Raw genomic sequence first — 26,879 nt, 5'->3', positions numbered from 1 at the left:
TATTCCCGGCGTCCCCGGGCCCTGTGCTGTGGGTATGTAGAGCTGCACGGGCAAATGGCCCTCGGTTCCTTCTCAACCACCTGCTGGCCTGAGACAGAGCGTCAAGCTTGCCTGCTTCCGCTTAGCCTCGAGTTCTCAGTTCAAGGTTTAGTTTCGTTTACTTGCCTCTCTTCTTTATTTTATAATTGTTCCTCTTCCATTAACTTGGGGAGGTTCTGCTTAATAGGCCCTTTTTTCCTCCCCCCGCCCACCTTCTTGAGGGGTTTGCCTTGGGGATTGTCATCCACCTGGTGTGCCGGGACTCCTGGGATGCAAGCGCTGCCTTTCCCGCTGGGAATCGACCCCGATCAGCGACGGACATTCCCAGTGTATCCGCTGTCTGGGACACGCCTACAATTCCAGCCAGCTCCAAGGTCTGCTCAGCTTTTAAAAGCAGATCTAAAAACTCCTGGAGAGTCAACTTAGGATCCCCATGATGGAGCTCTCCGTCCAGCCAACGGTGTTCCCTAGGGGAAGAACGAATGGATTGGTGGTTTGTCTCCCCACAGGTAACTTTGAGCAGGCCAACGAGGAGCTGAGAGCCATTATCAAGAAGATCTGGAAGAGAACTAGCATGAAACTCCTGGACCAGGTCATTCCGCCGATTGGAGGTGCGTCTTCCCATGGGTGATCCAGAGACTGTGTTCTGTTTGCCATCCTCCCTGGCTTATTTCTCCCTGGCACCCTCTGCCCGCCCCCCAGCCGCCCCACGCCGCTCGGAGAGGGGCTGGGTATAGCCGCTGGGCAGTGTTACACTCACTTGGCTTTCTCCCCTCCAGAGGACGAGGTGACCGTGGGCAAGTTCTACGCCACCTTCCTCATCCAGGAGCACTTCCGGAAGTTCATGAAGCGCCAGGAGGAATATTATGGGTATCGGCCCAAAAAGAACGCCATTGCTATCCAGGTCAGTGCCAACAGGTCTGGGGATCCCAGCTGCTCCTCTTGCCTGGATAAAGCAGCCAGCTTGTCCCTGCTGCACAAAGGCAGGGCAGGGCTCAGGAGGCAGAGTTGCCTATTGGATAGAGCCCTGGCCTGGGACTCGGGAGACCCGGGCTCTGCCACCAGCGCCGCTGGGCAAGTCATTTCCCCTCTCTGTGCCTCAGTTTCCCCAGCTGTAAAATTGGGATAGTGACACTGACCTCAGTGGTAAAGCACATTGAGATCGCCTCATGAAAAGTGCTCCACAAGAGCGAGGTGGTGGTGTTATTATGTGCCAGGCAAGGTGGGAAGGAGGCCTAAGTATTTGAAGGTGTCGGTACTAGGCTGGCAGAGGAATTCTCGAGGGTGGCCGGAGGGGAGGCCCTGGGACAGAGCTGAACAAAGGGACATGGAGACAGGGGAACGGGCTGTGGGTGGAAGCTCTGCCCCTTAGAACACTGGAAATGGGGCTGCACAGGAGAGCTGGTGGATGAGACAGGAGAGTCCAAACAGATCTCAGTGTGTAAGGGATGGGACCCCACGTTAAGAGGAACAGTCCTGAAGTGGAGGAGGCTGGCCCAGCCTAAGGGAGAGCTTGGTGGCTGCCTCCTCGGGGCCTGGCAGTTGGTCTCCGCTGCACACAGCTTGGACTGGTGCCTGGACCGAGCTCTGGGCTTTCAAGGGCTTCCCGTGATGGAATCTCAGAGCTGGTGCCCCCGCACCACCCTTCCTGCAGCCCTGCTCCTTCCACGATGACCCAGGGTCAGTCTCTACAGGCAGCGCAATCTAGAGGAGTAAGCACAGTGGAGAGCAGCAGGACGCCTGGGTTCTTTCCCCACTCTGCCCCTGACTCATTGTGTAGCCTTGGGCAAGTCACTTCCCTCCTGTCTGCCTTGGTTTCCCCACCCATGAAATGGGGACAAAGAGGGAGGGAGAAGGGGAAGGTCTGAGGCTCATGTCACTCCCTGCCCCCCTTCTGGCTGATGGAACGAACAGCCCCACACAAGAGTTTCACCTGGAGTCCAGGCTCCCTGTGTCAGAGGTCCTGGGGGGCATGTCCCGAGCACAGAGGACTCCTCCCCTGGGGAGATGCGGGTATTTCTCTTGTCCAACCTGGAATTCAGCCATGTCTCAGGGCTCCCCTGGCCTCCTTCTGGGGTGTAGGAACATCCGTCCCTGGGTGTCAAATCCAATTCCAACATGTGCAAGGTGAGATGTGCCAGCCCCCATGGCCCTGCAGGAGGGGCAGAGATGCCGATGCCCTAGACAGACCCCTCGCCCCCCGGCCCCATGACTCAGCTCATTTACTCTCTTCCAGCCCCATTGTGTGAAGTCACTTCCCTGTGTCCCCCTTTCCTCCCCACCCAGTGCACAGAGCTAGTGCCGGGGGAGAGGCTGCTGAACCAGCAGGCACCAGAGCCCCCCCTTTGGGAAGTAGGCAAGGCAGCCTGGGCTCGGTGGAGGCAGCTGGGGGGCAGGGCTGCGGGTTCGGGGAAGGAAGCTGGAGCTGCCGGGTAACCGGGCTTTGCTGAGCCTCCCTCTCCCCTTGCCTGGGGAGGAAGCACTCGCCCTGCCACCAGCAGCCCCACGAGTGACCTTCCCTGTCTCTGTCCGTCCAACCAGGCCGGCCTGAGAAGCATCGAAGAGGAAGCCGCACCCGAGATCCACCGAACGATCTCTGGGGACCTGACCGCCGAGGAGGAGCTGGAGAGGGCCATGATGGAGGCAGCGATAGAGGAAGGGATATACCGGGTGAGCACAGCGAGAGGTACCACCCGCTCCCCCCACACCCTCCCCGCACGTACCAGCCCCACCGCCGGTGTCCCATGTGTGCTGAGCGGTGACTGCTGCAGACAGGGTAGGGGCCCCCCAGAAGGTGCCAGGGGTGAGGGATGATGCCCGAGATCAGAGTCACATTGTCATGGCCGCTTGGTGCCAAACACTTGGGCAGGGCCCAGCTCTGTGTGAGCACGTGAGCCGGCGGGCATGGCACGAAGCCACAAGCATGGGAGATGCCACAGTCTGTGGAAATGGGTCTGATCACAGAGGAGCGTGTCAGTCACAAGAAACCACGTCACCGACTGGCTAAGTCGCCGTCACCGTCTCCTCTGTTCCCAGGCGTTAGGTCAGGGGTGAGCAAACTTTTTGGCCCGAGAGCCACATCTGGGTATAGAAATTGTATGGCGGGCCCTGAATGCTCACAGTATTGGGGTTGGGGTGCAGGACGAGGTGAGGGCTCTGGCTGGGGGTGCGGGCTCTGGGGTGGGGCCAGAAATGAGGAGTTCAGGGTGCTGGAGGGGGCTCTGGGCTGGGGCGGGGGGGGGTAGGGTGCGGGGTGGGTGGGGGCTCCAGCTGCGGGTGCAGGCTCTGGGGTGGGTCTGGGGATGAGGGGAGGGGTTGGGTGTGCAGGAGGGTGCTCCGGGCTGGGACTGAGGGGTTCGGAAGACGTGAGGGGGATCAGGGCTGGGGCAGGGGGTTGGGGTGAGGGAAGGGCTCAGGGGTGCAGGCTCCGGGTGGCGCTTATCTCAAGCAGCTCCCAGAAGCAGCAGCATGTCCCCCCTTCGGCTTCTATGCGGAGGCGCGACCAGGCGTCTTTGCTGCATGCTGCCCCATCTGCAGGCGCCGCCCCTGCAGCTCCCATTGGCCGTGGTTCCCGACCAATGGGAGCTGCCGGGCAGTGCTTGGGGCGGGGGCAGCATGCGGAGCAGAGTCCTCTAGCTGCCCCTACGCATAGGAGCCGGAGCAGGGACATGCCGCTGCTTCCAGGAGCCGCGGAGAGTGGCCCCTGACCCTGTCCCTGGCTGGAGCGGGGCAAGCCCCAAACCCCGCTCCCCAGAGGAACTCGAGGGCTGGATTAAAATGCCTGGTGGGCCAGATCCGGCCTGTGGGCCATAGTTTGCCCACCCCTGCATTAGGTGGAGCTGCGGGCTGGTGACCTGAGCTCAGAGATCTCTGGGTTCTAATCCCAGCACTGGTGTTATCGCCCTGGCTGTCCCTTCCCCCTCCCCTGTACAATGGGGCTAACTGTACTGACTCCCCCGGACCGCGGAGTGGATATTAACCAGTTAACATGCTGGAAGAGTGCTCATTCCTGGGACGGACTGGCTAGTGTGTATCGGCACCTCTGCCCGGTGCACAGCTATGTGTCACAGACCCAACACTGCTGACAGAGATTCCCTCTGCACTCCCTATGCTGGGAGCTTCCAGCTGGCTGTGGTGTAATGATAACAGTGGCAACCAAGGTACCAGCAGTCTGTGACAGCGTCCTGCCCCGTCTCGCTCCTCAGGGAATCCCTCGCGTTCAGAGCTGCCTGTGAGTGTGGAAGGGTTTATCCGGTAAGAGAGGGAGTGCTGCCTAGTGGATGGGCTGGGACTGGGCTGCAACTCAGGAGACCTGGGTTCTATTCCCAGCTCTGCCATGGACTTACTGGGTGATCTAAGGCAAGTCACTTGTGCCTCAGTTTCCCCGCTGTGAGGTGAGGAGTTGAGCCCCCTATTTATAAAGAGCCTCTGTAAGAACTGGGGCTGTTATTACTGCTGCCCTGCTGTGCATGGCCCTAAATTCAGCCGCCATTACTGGCCTTTGCCGTCCCACCGTGGGCCCAAACCCATCCGGACCGTCGGGCGGCGTGCGCCACAGGCTGGGAGGCCTCAAGAAGCGCCACAGTCAAGGCCCGCTCTGACCTCTCCCCTCTTGGTTCCAGAGGACGGGTGGCTTGTTCGGCCATGTGGACTCCTTCATGGAGCGGAACAGCCCCCTGCAGCCCCACGTGACCAGCCAGAGACCCCTGCAGTTCACTGAAGTGGGGAGCGAAGACTTGGACTCCCCCGTCTTCCTGGATGACTTCCCCCCGGACAGGAACCCCAACACCAACAACAGCAACGCAGCCGCACGGTAATGCGCGATGGTCGGAGACGGCCCCCCAGGGCGCGTGGCGGGGGGCGGGGGGGGCCGCAAGGGGTTATGCTGTCTGTGTAAATGGTGCAGTCTCCATAAGAGAGGGACCCATTCATATCCCTCGACTGCACAGCTGCTGTGACTCGGGGAGCTTGGCGCTCGGGGACTGTGAGCGTGTGTGAACGGGTGCGGCGGCGGGTGCTCGCGCGTGTGTGTGTGTGAGCGTTCACGCGTGTATATGTTGACGCTTGTGTGTGCGGGGCCAGACACTGGCCACCTCCCGCCCCGTTAACCGGGGGGGTGAGGGGGGTGCAGTTTCTGCCTTCAGGTCTCAGGCAAAACCAGATGCCCGCCTTGCCCAGGTCTCGTTTACAGAGCATGGCACACGCCTCCCCATGGCCTGGCAGCTTCACCCCTTTCTACCCCAGCGGTTCTCAACCTATTTATCATTGTGGGGTGCCCACCTAACCCCCCCACAAGCCCCTATGCTCAGTGCTCTCTGCCCACACACCCCTCCACAGAGTGGGGGCAGAAGCGGAGAACTGGGTGTGGAGCGTGGGGCAGGGACCCCGACCCTGCACCCTGCTGTGCAGAGATCCCTAACCCCAACCCCTGTCATGTGGGGACCCCAACCCAACTCCCACTGTGCAGGGCTGGGGTGCAGCCAGGACCCCGACCCTGGACCCTGTCAGGACCGCACTGTGCGGGGACCCAGAGCCCGCCGCGTGGCAGGGTGGGTGGCAGCCGGTTGCTTGGACCCAGAGCCTGCCCTGCGGCCTTTATCACACAGCGGAGCCGGCTGCAGATCCTGTTTACACCAGCAGGTGTCAGACTAATCCCAGCAACAGGCACGTGGCGGCTGCCGGGCTGTATTACCCCAGAGGAAGATCTGGCCCCAGATTATCGGTGGGGCACTTTAGGGTCTAGAACAGGGCAGAGACCGATTTAGAGCAGCGGTGAGCAGAGCTGCTCTGACACCAGAGGGAGGCCGGGGCGCTCGGCCCCCCTGCGAATCGGGCCGCGTGATTTCAGGCACCCAGGCTAAAGCTCTGGTCACTGGGGCTAGTTCTCTGCGCAGATGTGCCCCTTTTGTGAAGCCCTGGACAGCTGCAAGTGCAATGAATGATGCCAGCTGGCAGACTGCCGCGCCAACCCTCCGAGGCTGCCCCTGTGACTGTTATCCATATGGACGCTGCAAGGACCTTGGGCTGGCGTGCGCAGCGTGACTCCTTTGGCCTGAGCCCAGTTGTACCCATCTGTACGTGGCTCTCGGTTTCCCAAGCCCTTCTTCGCTCCCTCTGGCCCTGGCGGTGATGTTATGTAGTCAGACAGCTCCAGAGACTGCAGAAAAGACACAGCGACCGCCCAGAGCGCTTGTTATTGAAGCATGACATGCCCCTGGCAGGGTCATCCACAGGGCTTGGCTGGACAGGGGAACCTCGGATCTGAACGCGTCAGCTGCTACTGCTTGAATTGAAGGAGTAAGGCCAGTAGCTCGGCAGCAGCAGGTCCAGGAATGTCTTTGCATGGTCCAGCCAGAAGGGGGCAATAGGCTGCAGCACGGTGCTAGCCTGGGGTCCGGACCCCTGGACAAAACAACACAGGAGGGCGGTGAAATGGGGGGACGAGGGTTACCCCACAAACATAACGGGGCTGTCCTCATTAGTTCTTCTGCTATCCGTCCCGGTGAGGGCTCCACCGTAGGAGGCGTGTGCCCTGGACTGGAGCCTGCGCCGTCGTGCTGGTGGGCCTGCGCCGGCTCCGAGGGACGGGATACAGGGATGTGGGGGTGTGGGGCAGGGCCCCTGACCCAGGGAGGCGAGAGCCTGCCGACACTCAGCTCCTTCTCAGCTGCCTGAGGCTCGGGACCGAGTTTTCCGCAGATCGCTGTATTCTGCGTCCCGCCTTTCTCTCACCTCCGGAAAGACTTTTCTCGCGTATTTTCGTTTCTCATTTGTTTTCCTGCCCTATATTTTATTTTCATTTTTATTTCATTTGGCACGTTTCTGTGCTCTTGGAGGGGAGGGGGGTTTCCCCAACTACTCCTGGACCTTTTTCTGTGCCGATCAATCTGTTGTGCCTAACGCCCCAGGGGTTAAGCCCTGCCAGACTTGTCACAGGTCTTTTTCCAACCGCGGTGGACATTGAAGTTGCCTGCGGTGTTTGGGGAACTCCCCCGTCCCCCCAGAGCGTGCGGTCTGTCTGGGGTTTAAGGGCAGGCCCCAAAACAACAGGGAGATGAGACTAGCAGTCCTGTTAATGGGACGTGCTCTCGCTCCGGAGAGGGCCGCTTCCCCCCAGGCATTAGCATTGGCTCTTTCAGTCATCAGCCCAGCTGCAGCTGGGACCACGGAGACGAAGCCTTTGAAGAGGAGAAAGCACTCCTCCCCAAACCGAGAATCGTGGCGAAAAGGGGTAGCTCACCTCGCAAGACCCACTTGCAGGAGCCCTCATGTCCCTTCAGGGGTACCGTAAAGGGGCCGACTGAGTCTGGTGTCGAGGCGTCGGTACCACATACCTGACCCTCCATGGCACCATGATATGCATGGGGCTACCACTCATCCCTTGGCACCGGCTTCTGACCCCACCTCTGAAGTGAGACAGGACCCTGCATCCACCTCAGTAATGCAGCAGTCTCCATCTCAGAGTCCACATTTTCACCTCCAGCTGCCAGCGGCTGTCAGCACCCTCCGGCTCCTTCCAGGCCCCCGTTGTCTGAAGATCTCATCATTTCGGATGAGCCCAACTCCGTTGCGGTGGGATCTGTCAGAGCCCCCTCGCCGGTACAGCCTAGGCACCTGCAGGCCAAAACCCACCCAAGCCTCCAGCAGTCAGCACCAGCCACATTACCTGAGCCGTCACATAGCCTCTGAGGTCCCGGTACAGGAATCCATCCTGGTGCCATACCATCCGGCTCCCAGGGGTCCCTGTACCAAGGAGGACCCTAGAGAACCCGCCAGGCATCGCAGACCCAGAAACGATGACTGTCATTGGGGACACTCTCCCTGTTCCCTCCCCCCCGTCAATGGGAGTCCTGGGGGCCATTTTGGTGACCAGTTCTACAGGATGCCAAGAAGAGATTACAGGCACCCACTGGTCCCATTCCATCCATGGCAAGCAGCTGTCCGTCCCCTGGTACCATGCACTTCTTCGGTACCAGACGATACGCAGCAGGAGTCAGTGCCTCCACCTGAGGAGGTCTCACCTCCTTCAGCTGAGTCCTCGTCATCTGTGGACGAGGCAGTAACGCCACCCCCGCCCTCCTCTGCCGATGAGTTCGAAATGTTCCCGGAGCTCATGAAGAGGCCAGTGGACTCTCTCCAAATCCCGCTTGAGGAAGTCCAAGAGTCATAACGTTCTTTGGTGAATAGCAATCCCCACGGAAAGATTGCTCTGCCCAGTAATGAGGCATTGCTATACCCAGCACGCACTCTGTGGCAAGCACTGGCCACGATTCCACCCACCTGAAAGAGAAGTGATAAGAAGTACTACATCCCACCAAAGGGGAGGGAACGCTTCTTTTCCCACCCTTGTCCTAATTCCGTAGCAGCCAATGAAAGGAGCCATCAGACTCGATCCAGACCCTCTCCAATAGACAATGAATCCAAGAGACTGGACGTATGGGGCAGAAAGAGCTACTCATCAGCTGCTCTTCTATTCCGTAGTGCCAGTTACAGGCCTGGGTGGTGAAAAGGGACTTTACCACGTACTCAGAACATACACACTTCATTGAACATCTGCCATGAGACCAGAGAGACCAGCATTGTGGAGGTCCCGTCCCGCCTCCTCCTGGGGGCAGTCGAGCTGGTTCCAACAGCATTCACCAGGAAAGGATTCTATTCCAACTACTTCCTAGTTCCCGCAAGAGACAGAGGGGGAGGCTGATTCTCGACCTCAGAAACTTGATCAACTAAGTTCTAGCACAGCAGTTCATCAGGGTGACACTAGCTCCCATTCTCCCACTGTTGGATCCAGGACACTGGCTCATTGCCCTCGACCTACAGGACGCCCATCACCACAAGTGTTTGCTTTGCTTTGTAATCGGAACAGACCACGATCGACATCGAGTTCTCCCTTCTGGACTCTCCACGGTGCTGAGGGCGTTTACGAAGTTCCTCTTGGCAGCAGCAGCTGGTCTCTGTCAATGGGGGATCTCGGTATTCCCATATTTGGACACCTGGTTGATCAGGAGTTGATCTCTCCAAGAGGTCCAATCAGCCATGGCCAAGGCGTTAACTTTATTCCAATCTCTAAGACTTTGCATCAATCACAAAAAATCGATCCTAACTCCAATGTAAAGGATAAACTGCATAGGAACTACTCGGGAGCCCATAACAGCAAGAGCCTGTGTATTCTGGGAGACATCTTCCACCCTACCTGGCCTAACCTCGGTGCTACAGTTCAGCCCATAAACAACCATGAGGGCTTGTCTTCAGCTCTTGGGACACACATCTTCCTGCATGTTCATGACTTCCTATGTGAGACTCCATCTCAGATGTCTCCAGGATTTAGAACAGTAAAAATCCCGGACAGACACCACCTGTCCAAACGGGTCACAGTGCCTCAGAAGGTGTTGGATTTCCTTACATGATAGAAAGACCCACAGATGGTCTGTGTGGGAACCCCGTTCTTGCATTGCACACCATCAAAGATCCTCATGACAGATGCTTCCTCTCTGAACCCCAGGGCATGGATCCCGAATGGCTCTCAACCAAGGAGTTAACTCGCTTGGCTGCAGTTCAGTCAATTTGTTTGCCTGGCAGAAAGCCCAGTACCGGCAACACTTATCTCCAGAATGGAAACGCCTTCACTCTTGATGCTCTCTTTCTTCTTCCCAAGCCCCAGAAGTTCCCCTTTCCAAAATACTTGACCACCTGCTGGAATTAAAGATACAGGGTCTCTCCGTGCGCTCTGTTAGAGTGCAGGTGGCTGCTCTCACAGTTTTCCAGTCACCCATCCAGGGCTTCTTGGTTTTTGCCCGCCCTGTCACAGCCAGATTCCTCCAGTGTCTATACAACTGGTTTCCTCCTGTTTGGGACCCAGTGGGACCTCAACCTGCTTCTTAATGCTCCAAGGAAAGCCTCCGTTGAACCAACGGCCACCTGCTCTCTCCTCCACATCTCCTTCAAAACTTCATTCCTGGGCGCCATTACTTCAGCAAGACGAATCGGAGAGCGGGGGGCACTCCTGGCTGACACACTATATCCCCCCCTTTCATAGGGACAAGATTCTACTTTGTCCCCATCCCTGTTTTCTTCCTAAGGTCTCCTTGGAAGATCACATTAACTAGGAGATTCGCCTGCCAGCGTTCTACCCACATCCTCAGGCCTCCAGAGAGGTCTCAAGCCTTCATTCGCTGGATGTTCAATGGGCCCTTCCCTTCTCTGTGGACAGGAGTAGGTCCTTGCAGGCCTCATCCAGGCTACTTGTGTCGTGAACAGAATGAATGAAGGACCTGTTTCCAGTCCAGCCAGGGGTTGTCTGTGTGTTGCAGGTTGTATTTTAACCTGTTATGACAGAACGGGGGTGTTCCCCCCCACAGTGACAGTACATTCCACTGGAGCTCAGTCCACGTCCAGTACGTGCCCATAGCAGAAATCTGCAGGACTGCGACTTGGTCTTCTGCTAGCCTGTGCCAAGCATGTGCCATCTCTCCTGTTTCCAGAGAGGGCACTACCTTTGGTGATATCGTTCTCCGAACAGTCCTTGACTCACCTCTGTGGCATCCCCCTTCCTCTCTGAGTTACTGCTCTGGAGTGTCCTGCGGCCACAGGGACGTACGCTCGACGAAGAAGGGACGGTGACTTACCTTACGTAACTTGAGTTCTTTGAGATGCTTCGTTCCTATGGGTGCTCCACACCCTGCCCCCCAGTCTCCTTCCCCTCCGCTGCGGCAGGTCTGGCTTCACAGCTGAGAAGGCTCTGAGCGGTGGCAGGCTCATGTTGCCCTGTATCCCTCCTTCAGAGCCCAAGGTGTGACTCTGTGCAGTGCCACACGACTGCAGTCTCCGATCAAAAGTGCACCGGCCCGTGCAAATCCTGTGGTGAAGCACCCATCGGCCAGAACATCTCAAAGCACCCAGGGTAAGTCATCTCCCCCTCTTCACACTTAGTGATGCTGTCCTGTCTGTCTGTCCCCATTCACCTCCTCTGTCTATCCCGAGACAGACCCTTCTATCATAGAATCATGGAATCATAGAACTGGAACAGACCTTGAGGGGGCATCTAGTCCAGTCCCCTGCACTCAAGGCAGGACGAAGTATTAGCTAGACCCTCCCTGACAGGTGTTTGTCCAACCTGCTCTTAAAAATCCCCAGTGATGGAGATTCCACAACCTCCCTGGGCAATTTATTCCAGTGCTTAACCACCCTGACCGTTCGGAAGCTTTTTCCTGATGTCCAACCTAAACCTCCCTTGCGGCAAGTTAAGCCCATTGCTTCTTGTCCTGTCCTCAGAGGTTAAGAAGAACAATTTTTCTCCCTCCTCCTCGTAACAACCTTTTATGTCCTTGAAAACTGTTCTCATGTCCCCTCTCCGTCTTCTCTTCTCCAGACTAAACAAACCCAAACTTTTCAATCTCCCTCACAGGTCATGTTTTCTAGACCCTTCATCATTTTTGTTGATCTTCTCTGGACTTTCTCCAATTTGTCCACATCTTTCCTGAAATGTGGCACCCAGAACTGGACACAATACTCCAGTTGAGGCCTAATCAGCACGGAGTAAAGCGGAAGAATTACTTCTCGTGTCTTGCTTACGACACTCTTACTAATACATCCCTGAATGATGTTTGCCTTTTTTGCAACAGCCTTAAATGTTGACTCATATTTAGCTGCTGATCCACTATGACCCCCAGATCCCTTTCCGCAGTACTCCTTCCTAGGCAGTCAGTTCCCATTTTGTATGTGTGCAACTGATTGTTCCTTCCTAAGTGGAGTACTTTGCATTTGTTCTTATTGAATTTCATCCTATTTACTTCAGACCATTTCTCCAGTTTGTCCAGATCATTTTGAATTTTAATCCTATCCTCCAAAGCACTTGCAACCCCCCCCCCAGCTTGGTATCATCCACAAACTTTATCAGTGTACTCTCTATGCCATTATCTGAAGATTTTGAACAGAACAGGACCCAGAACCGATCCCTGCGGGACCCCACTTGTTATGCCCTTCCGGCATGACTGTGAACCACGGATAACTATTCTCTGGGAATGGTTTTCCAACCAGTTTTTCACGTACCTTATAGTAGCTCCATCTAGGTTGTTTTTCCCCAGTTTGTGTATGAGAAGATCTTGTGAGACAGTATCAAAAGCTTTACTAAAGTCAAGATACATCATGTCTACCGCTTCTTCCCCATCCACAAGGCTTGTTACCCTGTCAAAGAAAGCTGTCCGGTTGGTTTGACACGATCTGTTCTGCTGACTGTTATCACCTTATAATAGTGTATCCATCCATCTGTCCATCTCCTTACACAGCCATCCATTCATTACCTAGGGTGTCTATCTGTCCAGTCATTGTTTCTCTCTCCAATACAAGTGGAGTTTGTGCTGTTTTTATTAATATGATTGGGAGGGGGGTGTCAAGCCGGAGGGGAGGGGATGAGCCCAGAGTTGCTGAAGAAGAGGATGGAGGGGCGAGGAGGGAGCTGTGGTGGACAGAAGGCAGGAGGCGGTGAGGGTCTCGCATGGTGACTGATGCTTGCGAATGGAAGCCCTTGGAGAGGTGGCTGGGGGGTGGTCCCTGCGCCAGACTGATGCTCTTTCCTGTCCCTGACAGGGTGCAGTACGAGAATGAGCTGCGGGGGGAGAGGATGCTGCCGGCATCCTGCCAGCCATGGCCGCACTCTGCCCTGGGTCAGTACCTGCAGGATCATCGCACCGGGCACATCCTGGCCTTACTGGGAGGGGTGTCCTGGGTGGGCAGTGACATGGCCCGGGGAAACTCCCGGCTTGCCAGACGGGCATGGGGTGGGATCCCATGTTTCACCAAGTGGCCTGGAGGATGGACTCTCTTTTGTTAGAGGGTTGGGAGGGAGGACCCCCTTTGATTGGGGGGACCCCATAAGGCATGGGAGGGAGGGGCCCCCTTTTATGTGGGGGTGGGACTCCATTTTTCACCAAGGCAGCCGGGGAGCCCCCTTTTATCGGGGAACAGGGGCTGTTTCTTCATGGCCCTAAGGACGAGCTCAGCAATAGAAAGAGAAGCCAACACTGTAATTCCCTGCAGTAGCGAATGCAGATAACCTCCTTCCCTGGGGGTGCCAGTTCTGGGGGGGGGGTCCTTTCCCCAGGGTGCCATGGCCCTCAAAGGGAGGTGAAGCAGGAGGCTGGATTTCCTGGGGTGCTGCAGGCCGAGTCCCCCGTCAGCCGGCAGAGACGGGAGGTCACGGTGGTTTCCAAGAGGGGGCATCCAGGATTTCTGGTTTCCCCTCCCCATGTGCGGGCCTCGCTGGGGGCAGGGGCGGGCTGGGTGTAAGGCCGAGGGCAGGCCCATGCTCTGCTAGTACCGCGAAGCTCTTTCCCTGTGAGCTGGGGGAGCATCTGGTTCCCTCTGCCCCTCTCGGGGGGTCACCAGGGGAGGGGGCTCTGCTGCCCCCGCACTAGTCAGTCCCTTTCCAGCTGGCACTCCCTATGCCCCAGGGCCCCAGCAGTGTCCTTCCCGTGGGCTCCCCACGTGACACCCCCCTTCCCTTCCCCTCAGGCCACAACCGCTCCTTCCGCCTGGAGAAGCTGCAGCGGCAGCTGGACCGGAGGCGGGCAGCCAGTGTCGGCGGATGCCCAGGGTGCGGGCTGCAGGTAAATGGGGCTGGGGTATCATGTGGCTCATCTGGGGGGGGGGGGCTAGTCCCCCTCCCACTTTGGGCTGGCCAAGACAACTGTGCACTGGAGGCACCGGGCCCCCTGGGGCCAGCTGGCAGGAGATCCCAGCGTGGCATCCGCCCCAGCCCGGTTGGCCCCTGGGAAGCGGGACGGAGCCCACGCTCCTGGCCCATCCGCAGCAGAGACGCGGCCACGGGGCTGGGGGAGGCTGGGGATGTCCCGGTGACCAGCCACGAGCCACCCGAATGGCTCGGGCGCAAAGAGCACCCCTGCCCTCTTCCCAATGGCCACTGGAACGGCCCACAGGCCTGGAGCCTTTGCCGGGGCCACCGGTGGCCAAGAGTGGGGATGGGCGTACTGGGGAATGGAGGACTGGAGCGGGGGTCATGCCTTGTTATAACCAGGTAATCATGGCTCCGCTGTATAAGGAGATGAGGCTCTGTAGCCTTTCCCCTTCTCTGCCCATTCCCCGGCCTTTTCTGCCCTGCGCTCCAGAGGAAAGGAGAAGGCCCCTGGGGCTATGGACAGGGGGCTGTTGCTAGCCTGGGGGAGTTGGCCATTGACTCTACAGGAGCCGAGCTCAAGCGGTTACATAACCCCCACTGCTAGCATTTCCCCTGCCTTGTGCTGGAGGCCAGGGCTCTGTGGGAACATGGCCCCAGCCCCCCCCCGGGGCGAGGATGGGGTGACATTGCTATTCCCCTGCCTGGGCACAGAGCAACGCCGCGGGCCCCGGTAACTGGGCTGTATCCTGGAGCTCAGAGCGTGGTCAGCTAGGCAGCTGTTGTTGGACTGGCCCTCAGGTTCTGTGCCCTCGCCAATGATCGCCACCTCTCCTTAAACTAACCGGGGCGCCCGGCTCTTCCCGGAGCCCAGCGGGGAGCAGGGCAGGCGAAGGTAGCGCTGTCCGAGTGCCGAGTCATTGCCCCGGAAGAGGCTGCGCTCTTCCTCCAAAGGGGTGCCACCGGGCGGCTAGCGGACGCCACGGCAGGCGAGAGGGATCCGAGCGGGTGATAGTGTCACGCCGGCTGCTCAGCAAGCCCGGGGGGCGGGGGTGGCCCCTGGGCGATTCCACAGAGCAGCTCCCACCTCGCCCACTCGCCGAGGCTGTTGCAGCAGGTTCAGAATTGCTCACCCCCCAGGATGTGACTCTTGGCTGCTTCTCCGCCCAGCTGCCCAGAGAGGAGGCGGTTGCCCGGGAGCGGGGAGCGGAGCTGAGCTCCGAGTGCCAGCTGGATGGTGGCCATGAGGCGAACGGGGAGGGAGATGCTGCCGCCTCTACCCCGCCCACCAATTTACTCATCCAGGAGGTAGAACTGGGGCAGCACCCTGCGGGGGGACTGGCTGGGGTGGGGCTGGAGAGACTGTTCCTGGGGGAGCGGTGAAAGGAGGAGAGGAGCCACAGCTCCTGGAGGGGGACGGGGCGAGGCAAGGGGGCAGAGGCAGGATGGGACGGGGGGAGTTGCCAGCCCTGAGCCTCCGGATGGGATGGGGAGCGGAGCTCAGCCCCGGTTAGAGGGGTCGAAGGTCATCGACAGGGTGGTGAAGTAGAGGCAATGGGGGGACACGGCGGGGACCGAAATGGGGTAAAAGCAGAGATCAGTAACGGTGCTGGCACAGCGGTATGGAGGGCAGAAAGCCAGCTGTGGGATAGACGCAGGAAGGGGGCTGCGGGTCGGGATTGAGGGGCACCGGCGGAGCTGGGGGAGCCCAGGGCTGGGCTAGCAGGGGCTGTGGGTCGGGATTGAGGGGCACCGACGGAGCTGGGGGAGTCCAGGGCTGGGCTAGCAGGGGCTGCGGGTCGGGATTGAGGGGCACCGGCGGAGCTGCAGATGGAGAATTTGCCGAGCCCCTGCTCACACTTGGCTCTGGGCCCGGTTCTCTCCCGAGCGTGAACGCTCCCAGCTCCACGTGTTTGTTCCCCGCTGGGAAATGCAGGCGTCAGCCGCCCTGAGCCCAGGGGTGGTTTCTGCACAGCCCGAGCAGCCAGGCCGTGCTGATCCCTTTCTTCTGCGGCAGGCTCTTCTCTCGGGGGGCCTCGGCGCTCTGGCCCGCGACCCATCCTTTGTGACGGCCGTGGGAGCCGAGAGGGCGGCCACCTGCCAGCTGGAGATGGTGGTGATGGAAGAGGCCGCGGCCGAGTTGCTGAGGGGAAGGGAAAGCCCGGTGGGAGCGGAGGCCGGTTCCACCCACCAACACACCTTGGCCACATCCCTGCATAGCTCCCGGGAGCCCAGCACGCCTGGCTCCCAGAGGCCATCTCCAGCCCCCACCAGTGAGATGCCGCCGGGGATCCCCCTCGCCAACGGTGCCAGCCAGGAGGTGCCATCCCTTTGTGGGCTTTGAGAGGGAAAACACAGCACCATGGGAACACAGCACCATCCCCTCCCACGCCCAGCCCTGACTGTTTGCTCTCTGCCCCGGGCCAGGCAGATGGGAGCAGAGAAGGACTCGCCGGGCTGTTTGTGGAGGAGCTGCAAGGGCCTGATCTCCGGGGGCATTTCCTACCGGGGTGTCTGGCGCTGCGTGGGCTGGGTGTGCCCCCTGCCCTCCCAAGAGCTGAAACGTGTGCGCCGGACGGGTCATTAAATCCCTGGCACCGCGATCTCGCTGGTCCGCTCTGTCCTTCTGGGCTCTGGTCTTCGATCAGAGGGGGGCCAGCGGAGACCCTTGGGGGCCTGCTTTCCAGCGGTGCTGAGCACCTGCAGCTCCAGCCAACGCCAGTGGGTGCCCGTCCCTCTGAACGCCAGGCCCCCCAAGGGTCTCCAGTCAGGCCTGCCGAATGAGCAGCCACTTTCCAACCATGGGGCTGAACGCAAATAGCCAGAGCCGGCCCTTGCCATCTAGACCAGGCACGTGCTACAGGTGGGGGACGAGGGCCAGTGAGGGGAAGGGGGAGATTTTCACTATTTATCTCGCTCCCTATGACATACCGAGAGGCCTCACCTCTCATTGTCATGTGAGCCTTTGCAAATCAATGCCAGGGTGACTGGCCGAAGGTCACGGGCGGGGTTTCTGTGGCCAGCGTGGGAACTGAACCCACATCTGAGTCCCGGCCCGAGCCTTAACCACAAGCCCCCGCTTCCTCTGTCTGTCCAGGAGTCTGTCCAGGAGCCAAGCCTGCCCTTGGCTTGGACCCTGAGCTTGGAGGGGCAGCTTGCCCTGCAGTGATTTATTATTGCTGTTACCCTAGTGCCTAGGAGCCCCCGTCGTGATGCTCGGGCCTGTGCCAACGCAGGACAGAAAGAAGGTCCGTGCCCTAAGGGGCTGGCTCACCACGAAAGCCCTGGGTCAATCTCCCTTCTCGCATTGTCTTCAGCCAGGACAGGTGGCATTTCTGGCCGATGAGTAAAATCACACGTGTGTTTTGTTCTAATCAGCCTAATAAAGAGCAGATTTGGTGCCTTTTGTGTTAAATTTCCCAGGCTGGGTTCAAAAGTGGGGCTGCCTCGCTCTGTTCCAAGCAGGAATAAGTGCTCTGGGTCAAATCTAGCTCAGATACAACACCCATTGTGTGTGTGTGTGTGTGTGTGTGTGTGAATTAACAATTAGAACAACATTCTGAGTGGGCTGGATTCTGCTGCATTTGGATGCTTCCTTCCAAAAATGTGCCCTAGCTCCACCACAAGGCAGGGGCTTGACACAGGAACGGCGGGTTGAAATTCTCCGGCCTGCGTTAGACAGGAGGTCAGACTAGGGGAGCGCAGGGGTCCCTGCTGGCGTAAATCAGCATCGTGCCATTGCTGTCAATGGAGCTGTGGCAGCTGAGGATGTGGCTTCTCTGTCATTCGCTGATAATCCAGCCCAGTTCCTTCTACGGCGATGAACCAGAGCCAAATTCATTCGTACCACGAAAGGAACCAGATAGGGCTTGAAAGTCGCGGAGGGAGCAGATGGGCCGGGGCTGGGATTTGTAGCGAACGGCTGATCTGCTGAATTCGTCCTCTCCCTCATGGTGCAAAATTGCCCAAGGAGCCTGACGCTGGGGACTGGGCTCTTGGGAGAGTCTGGCCCTCCGTGACGTCCAGGGGTCCGTGCTGTCCTGCCAACGTGGAGTGATCTGGGACAAGGCCGGAGACACCCCAGCCAAGACAGCATTGCCCAGGAGGGGCAGAGACCAGCCAGTGCTGCCAGGACGGCACTTCTGTCATGGTGAGCGGTGGGCGGGGGGCTGCACGGCACCCCCTGCTGGACAGTGCTTCTCCCCCCCTCTGGCCCCCGGGCTGCGCGCTCTGTTTTGAAGCAGCACAAGCCCGTCGCTAGCCCAGTCCCCAGCTAATCTAGATTAAAATGCAGAGCAATGATGAGTCCCAGGGGATGCGCTGAATCAATAGAGCCCGTCTGCTCTCGGCCCTGGTGTTTATTTGTTAACTTAATAAACGGGAAGTGGCTGTCGTAAGGACCATCTGCGGCCAAGCCCTGGCGAGTGACAGCAGGGGGTTCCCCCCGGGGAGTGAGGGAGGGGAAAGGAGCCAGGCGGTCAGAGGCTCTCTGCAGGTGGAGAGCCGGGGAGTTGGCAGGGGAAACGAGGCCCGTGCTCAGATGGAACTCCGGGGTCTCCCCCCAGAAGTGAGGGGGCGTCCCTGGGGGTTTAAGGAGTGGCTGGCCCCCCTCTGCGCAGTGTTTAATCAGACACAAGCTATAGGAACTGAGCGTTGTCTAGTGGTTGGAACCGGGGACTGTGGACCAGGCCTCCTAGAGTCTGTTCCCAGCTCTGGCACAATGTGTGCCCATGGGCAAATCACTTGCCCTGTTCTGTGCCTCAGTTTCCCTCTCTGTATTGTGGGAATAATGGTACCCATCTGCCTCACAGGGGAGTTGTGAAGCTTCATTAATCATGATCCAGCCAGAGACCTTACAGGTGTGTGGCTGAGGGAGGGTCTAGTTTGGATATTAGGAAACACTATTTCACTAGGAGGGTGGTGAAGCACTGGAATGGGTTCCCTAGGGAGGTGGTGGAATCTCCATCCTTAGAGGTTTTTAAGGCCCAGCTTGACAAAGCCCTGGCTGGGATGATTTAGTTGGGGTTGGTCCTGCTTTGAGCAGGGGGTTGGACTAGATACCTCCTGAGGTCCCTTCCAACCCTGATACTCTCTGATTCTATGATACACGAGGTGGTGCCAGGGTCTCCCTCAAGCGGCAGAAGGGGGAGCTGGAGTCTAGTGGACTGAGCCAGGACGCCTGGGTTCCACTTCTGCCTCATTGCGTGACCTCGGACCAGCCACTCTCCGCTGACTGCCAGGGCCTTCATTCTGGGGAGCCCCAGTTGGAGACACTTGAGGCCTGATCATGAGGAAATGTCACGCGCCCGCTGCTCAAGCTGCACTCAATGGGCATTGCAGGGGCTCAGCACCCCAGGAAAGCCCCATCCAAGGGGCCTCAGGCTGGGCTCCCAAACCGAGTGTGGTCTCGTTGAGGCGGGCTGTTAGCTCTTCCAGGCAGGACCTGTGCGTCCAGCACAGCAGGGCCCCCCTCTCGGCTGGGGTCCCCAAGGGTACAGCTGCACCGCAGTGAAAACACCACATGCCATGCGTCTCAGAGCCCCGGTCAGCTGGCTCAGGCTCAGGCTATGGGGCTAACAGCAGGGCAGACGTTCCCGCTCGGGTGGGAGCCAGGCCCAGAGATCCAGCGAGAGGGGAGGGCTCCAGCCCGAGTGGGAACGTCCACACTGCTGCTGTTAGCCACAGAGTGTGACCCCCACAAGCCTGAGCCCATAGTCCCAGGCTCAGAGACTTAGTGTCATGGGGGGAGGAGGGGTTTCAGTGTAGCTGTACCCCTCGGTGAAATACACATATTAACGAGGCCTCAATCGCTTTGTGCCTCGGTTTCCCCACCTGACCAATCCATGGGGAGTGAGGTGAACTAGCCCATGTTTGTGGATGGGACATCTGGGGTGTAATTCAGACGTATCCTCATTAAAGGGGGCCAGTTGTCCAACTCCAAGTCTTACCCCTCCCTTTTGCTCAGGAATTAACCCAGAACTTGGGGAGGGGCAGGTCCCACGGGGCAGGAAACCGGTTCCTAGAGCTTCAGGCCAGAAGGGACCAGGGTGACCAGCCAGTCTGGCCTCCTGCATCGCCCCAGATGGAGAACATCCCCCAGTGATTCCTGCCTCCAGCCCATAACTCCTGGCAGAGTTGGCGCCTGCTTCTTAGCCCGCCCCAGCCGATCCCCGTGTAAGATTCCAAGTGATGGTGAACGCACCCCGCCCTGGTGCACGGTGCCACTGGCTAAGGGCCTTTTACCGGTGAAAATGGGGCCTCCTATGTTTAGCCTGAATGTCTCTAGCTTCAGCTTCCAGCCGCCAAGTCTCCCCTTGGCTCGCCCCATAGCACAAGCTTTGCTGTACACCCGCGACCTGCTGGTCTCATTCCAGCTGACTCCCAGGAACGTCTCTCTCTGTGCAGCCAGACAACCCCCTCCCCCTGTCCGACAGGCCATTCCCACTTCCTGCCCCACAATGGGGCTTTGTCAGGGCCTCCACCTCCTCACTGGGCTCCTGTGACCAAGGGGATCAGCCTCCGCCCAGGGACATCAAAGGGCTGGCGCTGCCCTGGGGACTGGCTGTGATCCAGTGGGGGAGGTGGGCGATGGGTGGCTCAGGGGGTCGCTGGCCTCCAGCCTAGTCTAGTGCGTTCCCCACTAGTGCTGGTCAGTGGGGAGGAAAAACCTTCCCACGCTCTACGTGCCTGGGCTCAGCTCTTGGTTCGGGCCCAGCTCAAGTCTAAGCCGACACTCACCTATCGGTGCCAACCGCCCGGCCCCGCTGTGTCCCTCGGGGCAGGGGAGAGACTGGGCTGGCCTGTCATGGATGCACAGGAGACCCTCCGCTGAGGCTGCTGGACACAGCCAGACCCTGAGAGCACTCCAATGGGGTCTCAAGAGTTTGGGTCATAGTAAGGGGCCTGGGCCCAGAAATCAAACCCACCCCAAGCCCAGCAGGAGGCGCCGGCTGGGGCCGTGTGAAACGCGCGATACACGTGCCGGTTGGCTTCCCCTCCCAGAGACGTGCTGGAGAAACAGACTCCCGGCTAAAGTTTTCCGGGCAAGGGATCCTTCAAATGAGGCCAGATCATGTCTGCGCTGCAGGAGCATTAAAAACTCCGCTGCACAAGCCCTCGAGCTTTGTCGCGTGGCCCCAGCCGGCGTGGCAGGAGCTCCCTTGTGATAACAGAGGCACCGCAGATGCTCTGCCCTTGGCTGGCGAGCCTCGATCGTCGGGACATCCACGGCAGCCCGCCTGTCGCCACTGGACAGCGAGGACCACACCTAATACAGGGGAGAGCCTGCTCGGCTTTCCCCTTCCTTCCTTTCTCCCTACCACCATCTTCCTCCTGTCCTCTCTCTCTCTCGGCTCTTCACCTGATCCGAGCCCATCGGCAGCGTGCCAGGAGGAGACAGACCCCGCAGCTCTGCGCTGCGAGCAAAGGAGGGGGACCAGACCAGCCAGATGACACCGCAGCCAGGGGGAGGCCGACCTGCCTGCCCAGGGGTCAGCCAGTGACTTGTATCCTGAGAAGGCGGTGGAAAGCCGTATTGCCCCTTTACTACCCTGTCTCTTCTCCTCCTTCTGCATCCGTCTCTTGCGTCAAAAGCAAGGCAAGTGACCACCATTCACAGCACTCCAGCAACAGAACTAACCCTTTCCTGTCCGCTAACCCTAATCCTAACACGAAACCCGAACCCCAAAATCCCCCTTCTCCGCTGTCCTCTTGGCTGCCCTTCAGGGGTGCTGGCTCGATGCACTGCAGCTCTTTGGGTGCTCTATAAAAATAGGCTCACACAATGTTTTCCAACTACCCTGTGTACGGCTGGCAGCTGCGAAATGCAGCCACCTCTGGGGGTGTGTGTGTGTGTGAGCACCATGCACATGCCGCGGGGGGCTACTCCCCTGCACACTCCCCCTTATCCTCATTCACTCGGCTTCTCTCTCTTGCACTGGAGCGAGAGAACAGGTCAGGAGCAGGGCAGCGGCTCTGCAGTGGAGACCCCGAGGCCGCCGGGAAGGGCGCTTTGATCTCCCCAGCTGTCGCGCTTTCTCCTTTTTTTGCCTCCGGATTCTCCGTAACATCTGAGTTACTGGTTTATTTTGTGTTCCGAGCCCGGCGGTCTCTCATGGTCACGTTTCACCAGCTGGCCCGGGTGCATCGTGCCGCCGTGTGAACGGGATGGCCCGGGCGGCGCCGGAACTGTGCACGTGGAAGGGGCTTTGGAACCACACAGGCATGGCTGGGGCGGGACGGGGGGCGGGGGGCGGGGGGCAGCTCCCATTCACTGGGGCAGTGCATGCCCACTGTTAGGAACATAGACGCTGCCCAGTTGGGCCAGGCCCAGGGCCTCCAGACGAGCCTAAACGGCCCTCTCTCTACGAGTTAGAATCGCTTAAACAGGATGCTTTACAATCTGTGAGAAACAAGCTGTGGGCTCTGGATCCCCCCCACCAAAAAAATCCCCTCTGGGATTGTCTCCTGTCTGACAGCACACGTCTTCCTTGGGCTGCCCATGGGCTCGGGGGGGAGATCGTGGCCTGGATTCCTTTGCCTGCCCTGGGATGGAGTCTGCAGAGCCACCCCTGGGAGGAGAACAGCAGCAGGGGCTTTCTGTGCCCAGCCGGGGATGAGAAGCTCCAGCGAAGGGTGCCCCACAAACAGCGATAGATGGCCAGACAAGTGCTTGTCCCCTGGCCGGGTTAAGGCAGAGAGGCCCAGGACAAGGTGCCGCCTCTCCCCACCCTGTCCACGTCGCGATGCCAGTGTCTCAGCTTTCACTGTGTCTCATTGCTAGCCTTCCTGCTAGCCGTACTGCTGAGGGTAACCGTGACGTCAGCGTCTGCCTGAGTCTGCAGCCAGCCTGCAGTAGAGGGGGAGCACCAACCGCTCGCGCCAAGGAGGAAGCCAGCTGGCCCAAGACCCAGCCTCAGAAAAGCCCGGGCCCCCACTCTGCTTTCGGAGGAGTGATTGCTGTGGGGGACATTTCCAGGTCCCCGTATGGGACCAGCTGGAATGGTCTCTGGGTAAGATCCCTTGTGAGGCCCAGAACCCTTTCCTCCCCCAGCACAGTCTGTCCTGCCTGGAAGTTGGTGGCTACAACAAGGGGCTGTGGTGGGAGTGTGCTGGAAAAGAGGGGAGACATCTGAGAGCTGGGAAAGACTCCAGAGCGGAGATGGAATTTCTTATGGGGAAGAGCCTATTTCCCCATTAAATCCATGATCCAGGCGGGGTGGGGGGGTCACTTGGGTGTGTAATGGGAGAGCTGCCTCAGCCAGGCCTTTCTCTCCCGCAGCCCTTTGGGGAGAAGGGGGCATTGGGCTGGCTCTTGCCCCCCATGAAGATCCAGGTCCCACCGCTGGAGATCACAGGCGCCAGGGCCCCTGTTTGAAGCTGCAGGTTCATGCAGGGTGAGAGGCGACTGGCTAAGGCGTGTGTGAAATGGTGCCAGTGGCCTTGTCCTTAGCAGCGCCGCGACTGCATGGTCTCACTGAGTTATTATTGTTCTGTGCCCAGCACCCAGGACAGAGGGGATCCACCCAGCTGCGTGGGCCCGGGCAGCGGGATGCTGTGCGTCCCTTGCTGAGGTTGTGTTTGCTCCCTCAGAGCACTGCTTCAGGCCAGGCCTGCAGCACAGTCCGGAGCTGAGCGTCCTTAGGGCCCCAGCCTGGGATCCCACTGCACTTCAAATGCCCGTCACCAGCAGCAGGCATTCAACGGGCAGGATCGGGCCCCTGGCATTCCGCCACCTTTCCCAAGCTAAGCAGCAGTAGGCCATGCCAACAACGGGGTGGGACGCCACCGAGGTACGCTTGCTTGAAGTGTTGCAAGATTGCTGCAAGAAGAGAGGTGGTAACCCAGCAGGGGGTGATCTATCCCCGGAGTCAGTTCCAGCCAAGGGGCAGTAGGGGGTGCTGTGCTACAGAAAGAGACGAGCACTAAAAGAGAAGCCTTGACCTCGTTTAGCCAGTAAGGATCCCGAGGCGATTTGCACAAGGCTTGGGGTGATAGCCTGGCTATCCCAACTACAGTCCACTGTGGATAATTGCATTCTGCATACCTAGAGTCCCCTGCTAGTTCAGCTAGCCAGGGTGTTCTTCACTGCCTCTTAGCTTCTTACAGTCCATTGCTAAACAGCTGCTGGGTTCCACCCAGAGGGGGCTGCATTTCAGGAGTGCAGGGAATTAGCTTTGCACGTGTAAGCGTGTAACGTTCAGGACAAAAAGCATCATATAAAGGTGAACTACTGTGGAGTGGCAACCGTTAAAGGCTATTTTTACAGGAGACTATTCTTCACTGGATACCAAGTAAGTGAGAGCCACTGTTCATCTGTTAGACCAGGGGTCGGCAACCTTTCAGAAGTGGTGTGCTGAGTCTTCATTAATTCACTCTCTTTTAAGGTTTCGCGTGCCGGTAATACATTTTAACGTTTTTAGACGGTCTCTTTCTTTAAGTCTATAATATAGAACTAAACTATTGTTGTATGTCAAGTAAATAAGGTTTTTAAAATGTTTAAGAAGCTTCATTTAAAATTACATGAAAATGCAGGGCCCCCCCGGACCGGTGGCCAGGACCCAGGCAGCGTGAGTGCCACGGAAAGTCTGCTCGCGTGCAGCCTTTGGCACGTGTGGCATAGGTTGCCTACCCCTGTGTTAGACTATTGGCCAGAGGAAGCGATTTAAACTCCTGTACTTAGATTGGAAACTCTTGGGGTCTGCGCAATGGGGCCTGGCCCACCTCTGGAGTTCCTGGGTGCCACTGCAATACAGACAGTAAATGATAATCACAGGGGCTGCACTGCCTTCCACCGTCCTTTCTTCTTGTAATTTTTCTGTGGCAGCTTCAGTATTAAAAGGGCAGAGTTTGGATTTCACACCTGGCTAACCCCCTGGAGCTAGCCAAAGGCATTCTGATTAATGGGTTTTATCCTCTCCCCCCACCCCCCCGCAATCTATTTCACCTGATCAGCCGTTGTTCCCGTTCACAGTCACTAGACGCGCAGCCAGTCTCCTGGGAGATGGCCCAATTCCTGGGCGTGCAGGCTGTAGTCATTACATGTACTGGCTACATAAGCAGCTGGGGAACCCCGACCAGCCATGATTGCTTCCTGGGCAGGTTTGGAGCGACGTGCCGCTGATCGGCCTGCCCAAGCAAATGAGTGTGTGATAACAGAGCGGGGGGAATCCACCCCACCACGTCTCGGTCAGAGGGTTTTGCGAGGGGAGCAGGCATAGCGATGGAATTCACGTACTGCTGGTCCGGCGCACGCTACATTGGGCCCTTTCTGAGCTGGCCTGGTGGCACCCGCCACAGCCCCACAGCTGGCTTATGAGGAGGGAGCAGTGTTTGCTGTTGATGAGCGATGCCTGCAGAGATCAACAGCTGCCTGTGTGGAGAAGAGCTAATGAATTTGGTTTCCAAGGGTCAGCTTCATGAAGGAGTGGAACTGTCTTTTGGGGCTGACACACCAGGGATTGAACGGGGGGGAATGTCTTCTAGGGCCTGACACACCAGGGATTGAACGGGGGAACTGTCTTCTGGGGCTGACACACCAGGGATTGAACGGGAGGACTGTCTTCTAGGGCCTGACACACCAGGGATTGAACGGGGGGGACTGTCTTCTAGGGGCTGACACACCAGGGATTGAACGGGGGGACTGTCTTCTAGGGGCTGACACACCAGGGATTGAACGGGGGGACTGTCTTCTAGGGCCTGACACACCAGGGATTGAACGGGGGGGAATGTCTTCTAGGGCCTGACACACCAGGGATTGAATGGGGGAACTGTCTTCTGGGGCCTGACACACCAGGGATTGAACGGGAGGACTGTCTTCTAGGGCCTGACACACCAGGGATTGAACGGGGGGGACTGTCTTCTAGGGGCTGACACACCAGGGATTGAACGGGGGGACTGTCTTCTAGGGGCTGACACACCAGGGATTGAATGGGGGGGACGGACTGTCTTCTAGGGGCTGACACACCAGGGATTGAACGGGGGGGAATGTCTTCTAGGGGCTGACACACCAGGGATTGAACGGGGGGGGGGGACTGTCTTCTAGGGGCTGACACACCAGGGATTGAACGGGGGGGGCTGTCTTCTAGGGGCTGACACACCAGGGATTGAACGGGGGGGGGGACTGTCTTCTAGGGGCTGACACACCAGGGATTGAACGGGGGGGAATGTCTTCTAGGGGCTGACACACCAGGGATTGAACGGGGGGGAATGTCTTCTAGGGGCTGACACTCCAGGGATTGAATGTGGGGCCCTCCAGAGCAAAAAGCAACAAGTGGCTAGAACTTGAGCTAAAGAGCCAGGCTTCTGCAGCTGTAGCTGCAACAGACCAAGCCCAGGTTTGTTTGCTGCCTTGTTGTAGCTGTTTTGGTCCCAGGATATGAGCCAGTGGGTGTGGTGATGGATCAACTTCTGCTTGTGAAAGAGACAAGCTTTCGAGCTGCCCCGAGCTCTTCTCCAGGTCTGGGCTTGGATTGGCACAGAGGGGGCCTCACTGCAACACACACTCATCAGGGGGGCACTATTTGCAGGGTTAGAAACCAGGCACACACCTGCCTTTCCAAATGATTTATCGGCTTTCAGCTATACCTCTGGTTGCCATAGAAATGAGAGTGAAATAAGTATTGCTCATAATTAATCCTCAAAAAATAACATTCACCCTTGTACCGAGCCCTTTTCAGCCCAGGCCCACCACGAAGGAGCAACACAGTTTGCCCCCATTTTATTGACGTGGGAAGCTGAGGCACTGGGAAGGGAAATGCCACAAGACAGCAACCGAGCAGAACGCAGGAGTCCAGATGCCTAGTCCCCTCCCTTAACTATTCGATCATACCGCTCCCTCCTTAAAAAAACAAAACCAAAACAAAATAGAACATACAGCAGGGATGAAATCAGGCCGCAAGCTACTGCCACAAGACAAGGTATTTACACCAGAGACCAGGCTGGTCCTATGGCTTCCCTGAGGGGAATGGAGACTGGCCCTGTAAGCAGTGACAATGAAACCTGGTGGTGGTCTCTCCCACTGGGAGTCGCAGGGCCTGACCCCTCTCATCCTGGCGTGAACCAGCAGGGGTTCCATTCGGGCTAAAATCAGTGATGGGGAGAGGAGGATCGTGCCCTATTCTAGAGGGTGCCCACCTGATACAAGACCAAGAAGCTCAGCAGGGCTGGGGCCTCAGCTCACGGGCAGCGGTGTCCCCACTCAGCACAGCTG

The 26,879-nt window shown here is 58.3% G+C and overlaps 1 protein-coding gene across 3 annotated transcripts in view; it reads left to right on the top strand.

Moving 5' to 3' along the window:
* Positions 1-17,071, top strand: part of CACNA1S (calcium voltage-gated channel subunit alpha1 S) — a 103,467-nt gene extending 86,396 nt beyond the window's left edge. The window contains exons 37-44 of one of the 3 annotated variants that reach the window (XM_043533514.1): positions 549-650; positions 819-943; positions 2,581-2,709; positions 4,662-4,852; positions 12,625-12,701; positions 13,549-13,643; positions 14,840-14,977; positions 15,687-17,071. In XM_043533514.1, coding sequence (XP_043389449.1) covers positions 549-650; positions 819-943; positions 2,581-2,709; positions 4,662-4,852; positions 12,625-12,701; positions 13,549-13,643; positions 14,840-14,977; positions 15,687-16,013 — 1,184 coding nt within the window. In that variant the 3' untranslated portion in view covers positions 16,014-17,071. Of the gene's footprint in view, positions 1-548; positions 651-818; positions 944-2,580; positions 2,710-4,661; positions 4,853-12,624; positions 12,702-13,548; positions 13,644-14,809; positions 14,978-15,686 lie in introns of all 3 variants that reach the window. The other 2 variants (XM_037885138.2, XM_043533515.1) reach the window with 2 other exon arrangements.
* The last annotated feature ends 9,808 nt before the right edge of the window (positions 17,072-26,879 follow it).

The sequence above is a fragment of the Chelonia mydas genome, chromosome 21 (assembly GCF_015237465.2).
Source record: "Chelonia mydas isolate rCheMyd1 chromosome 21, rCheMyd1.pri.v2, whole genome shotgun sequence".
Taxonomy (NCBI): Eukaryota; Metazoa; Chordata; order Testudines; family Cheloniidae; genus Chelonia; species Chelonia mydas.
The sequence above is the reverse complement of the archived record's forward strand: the minus strand, read 5'-3'. Positions and strand labels throughout refer to the sequence as shown.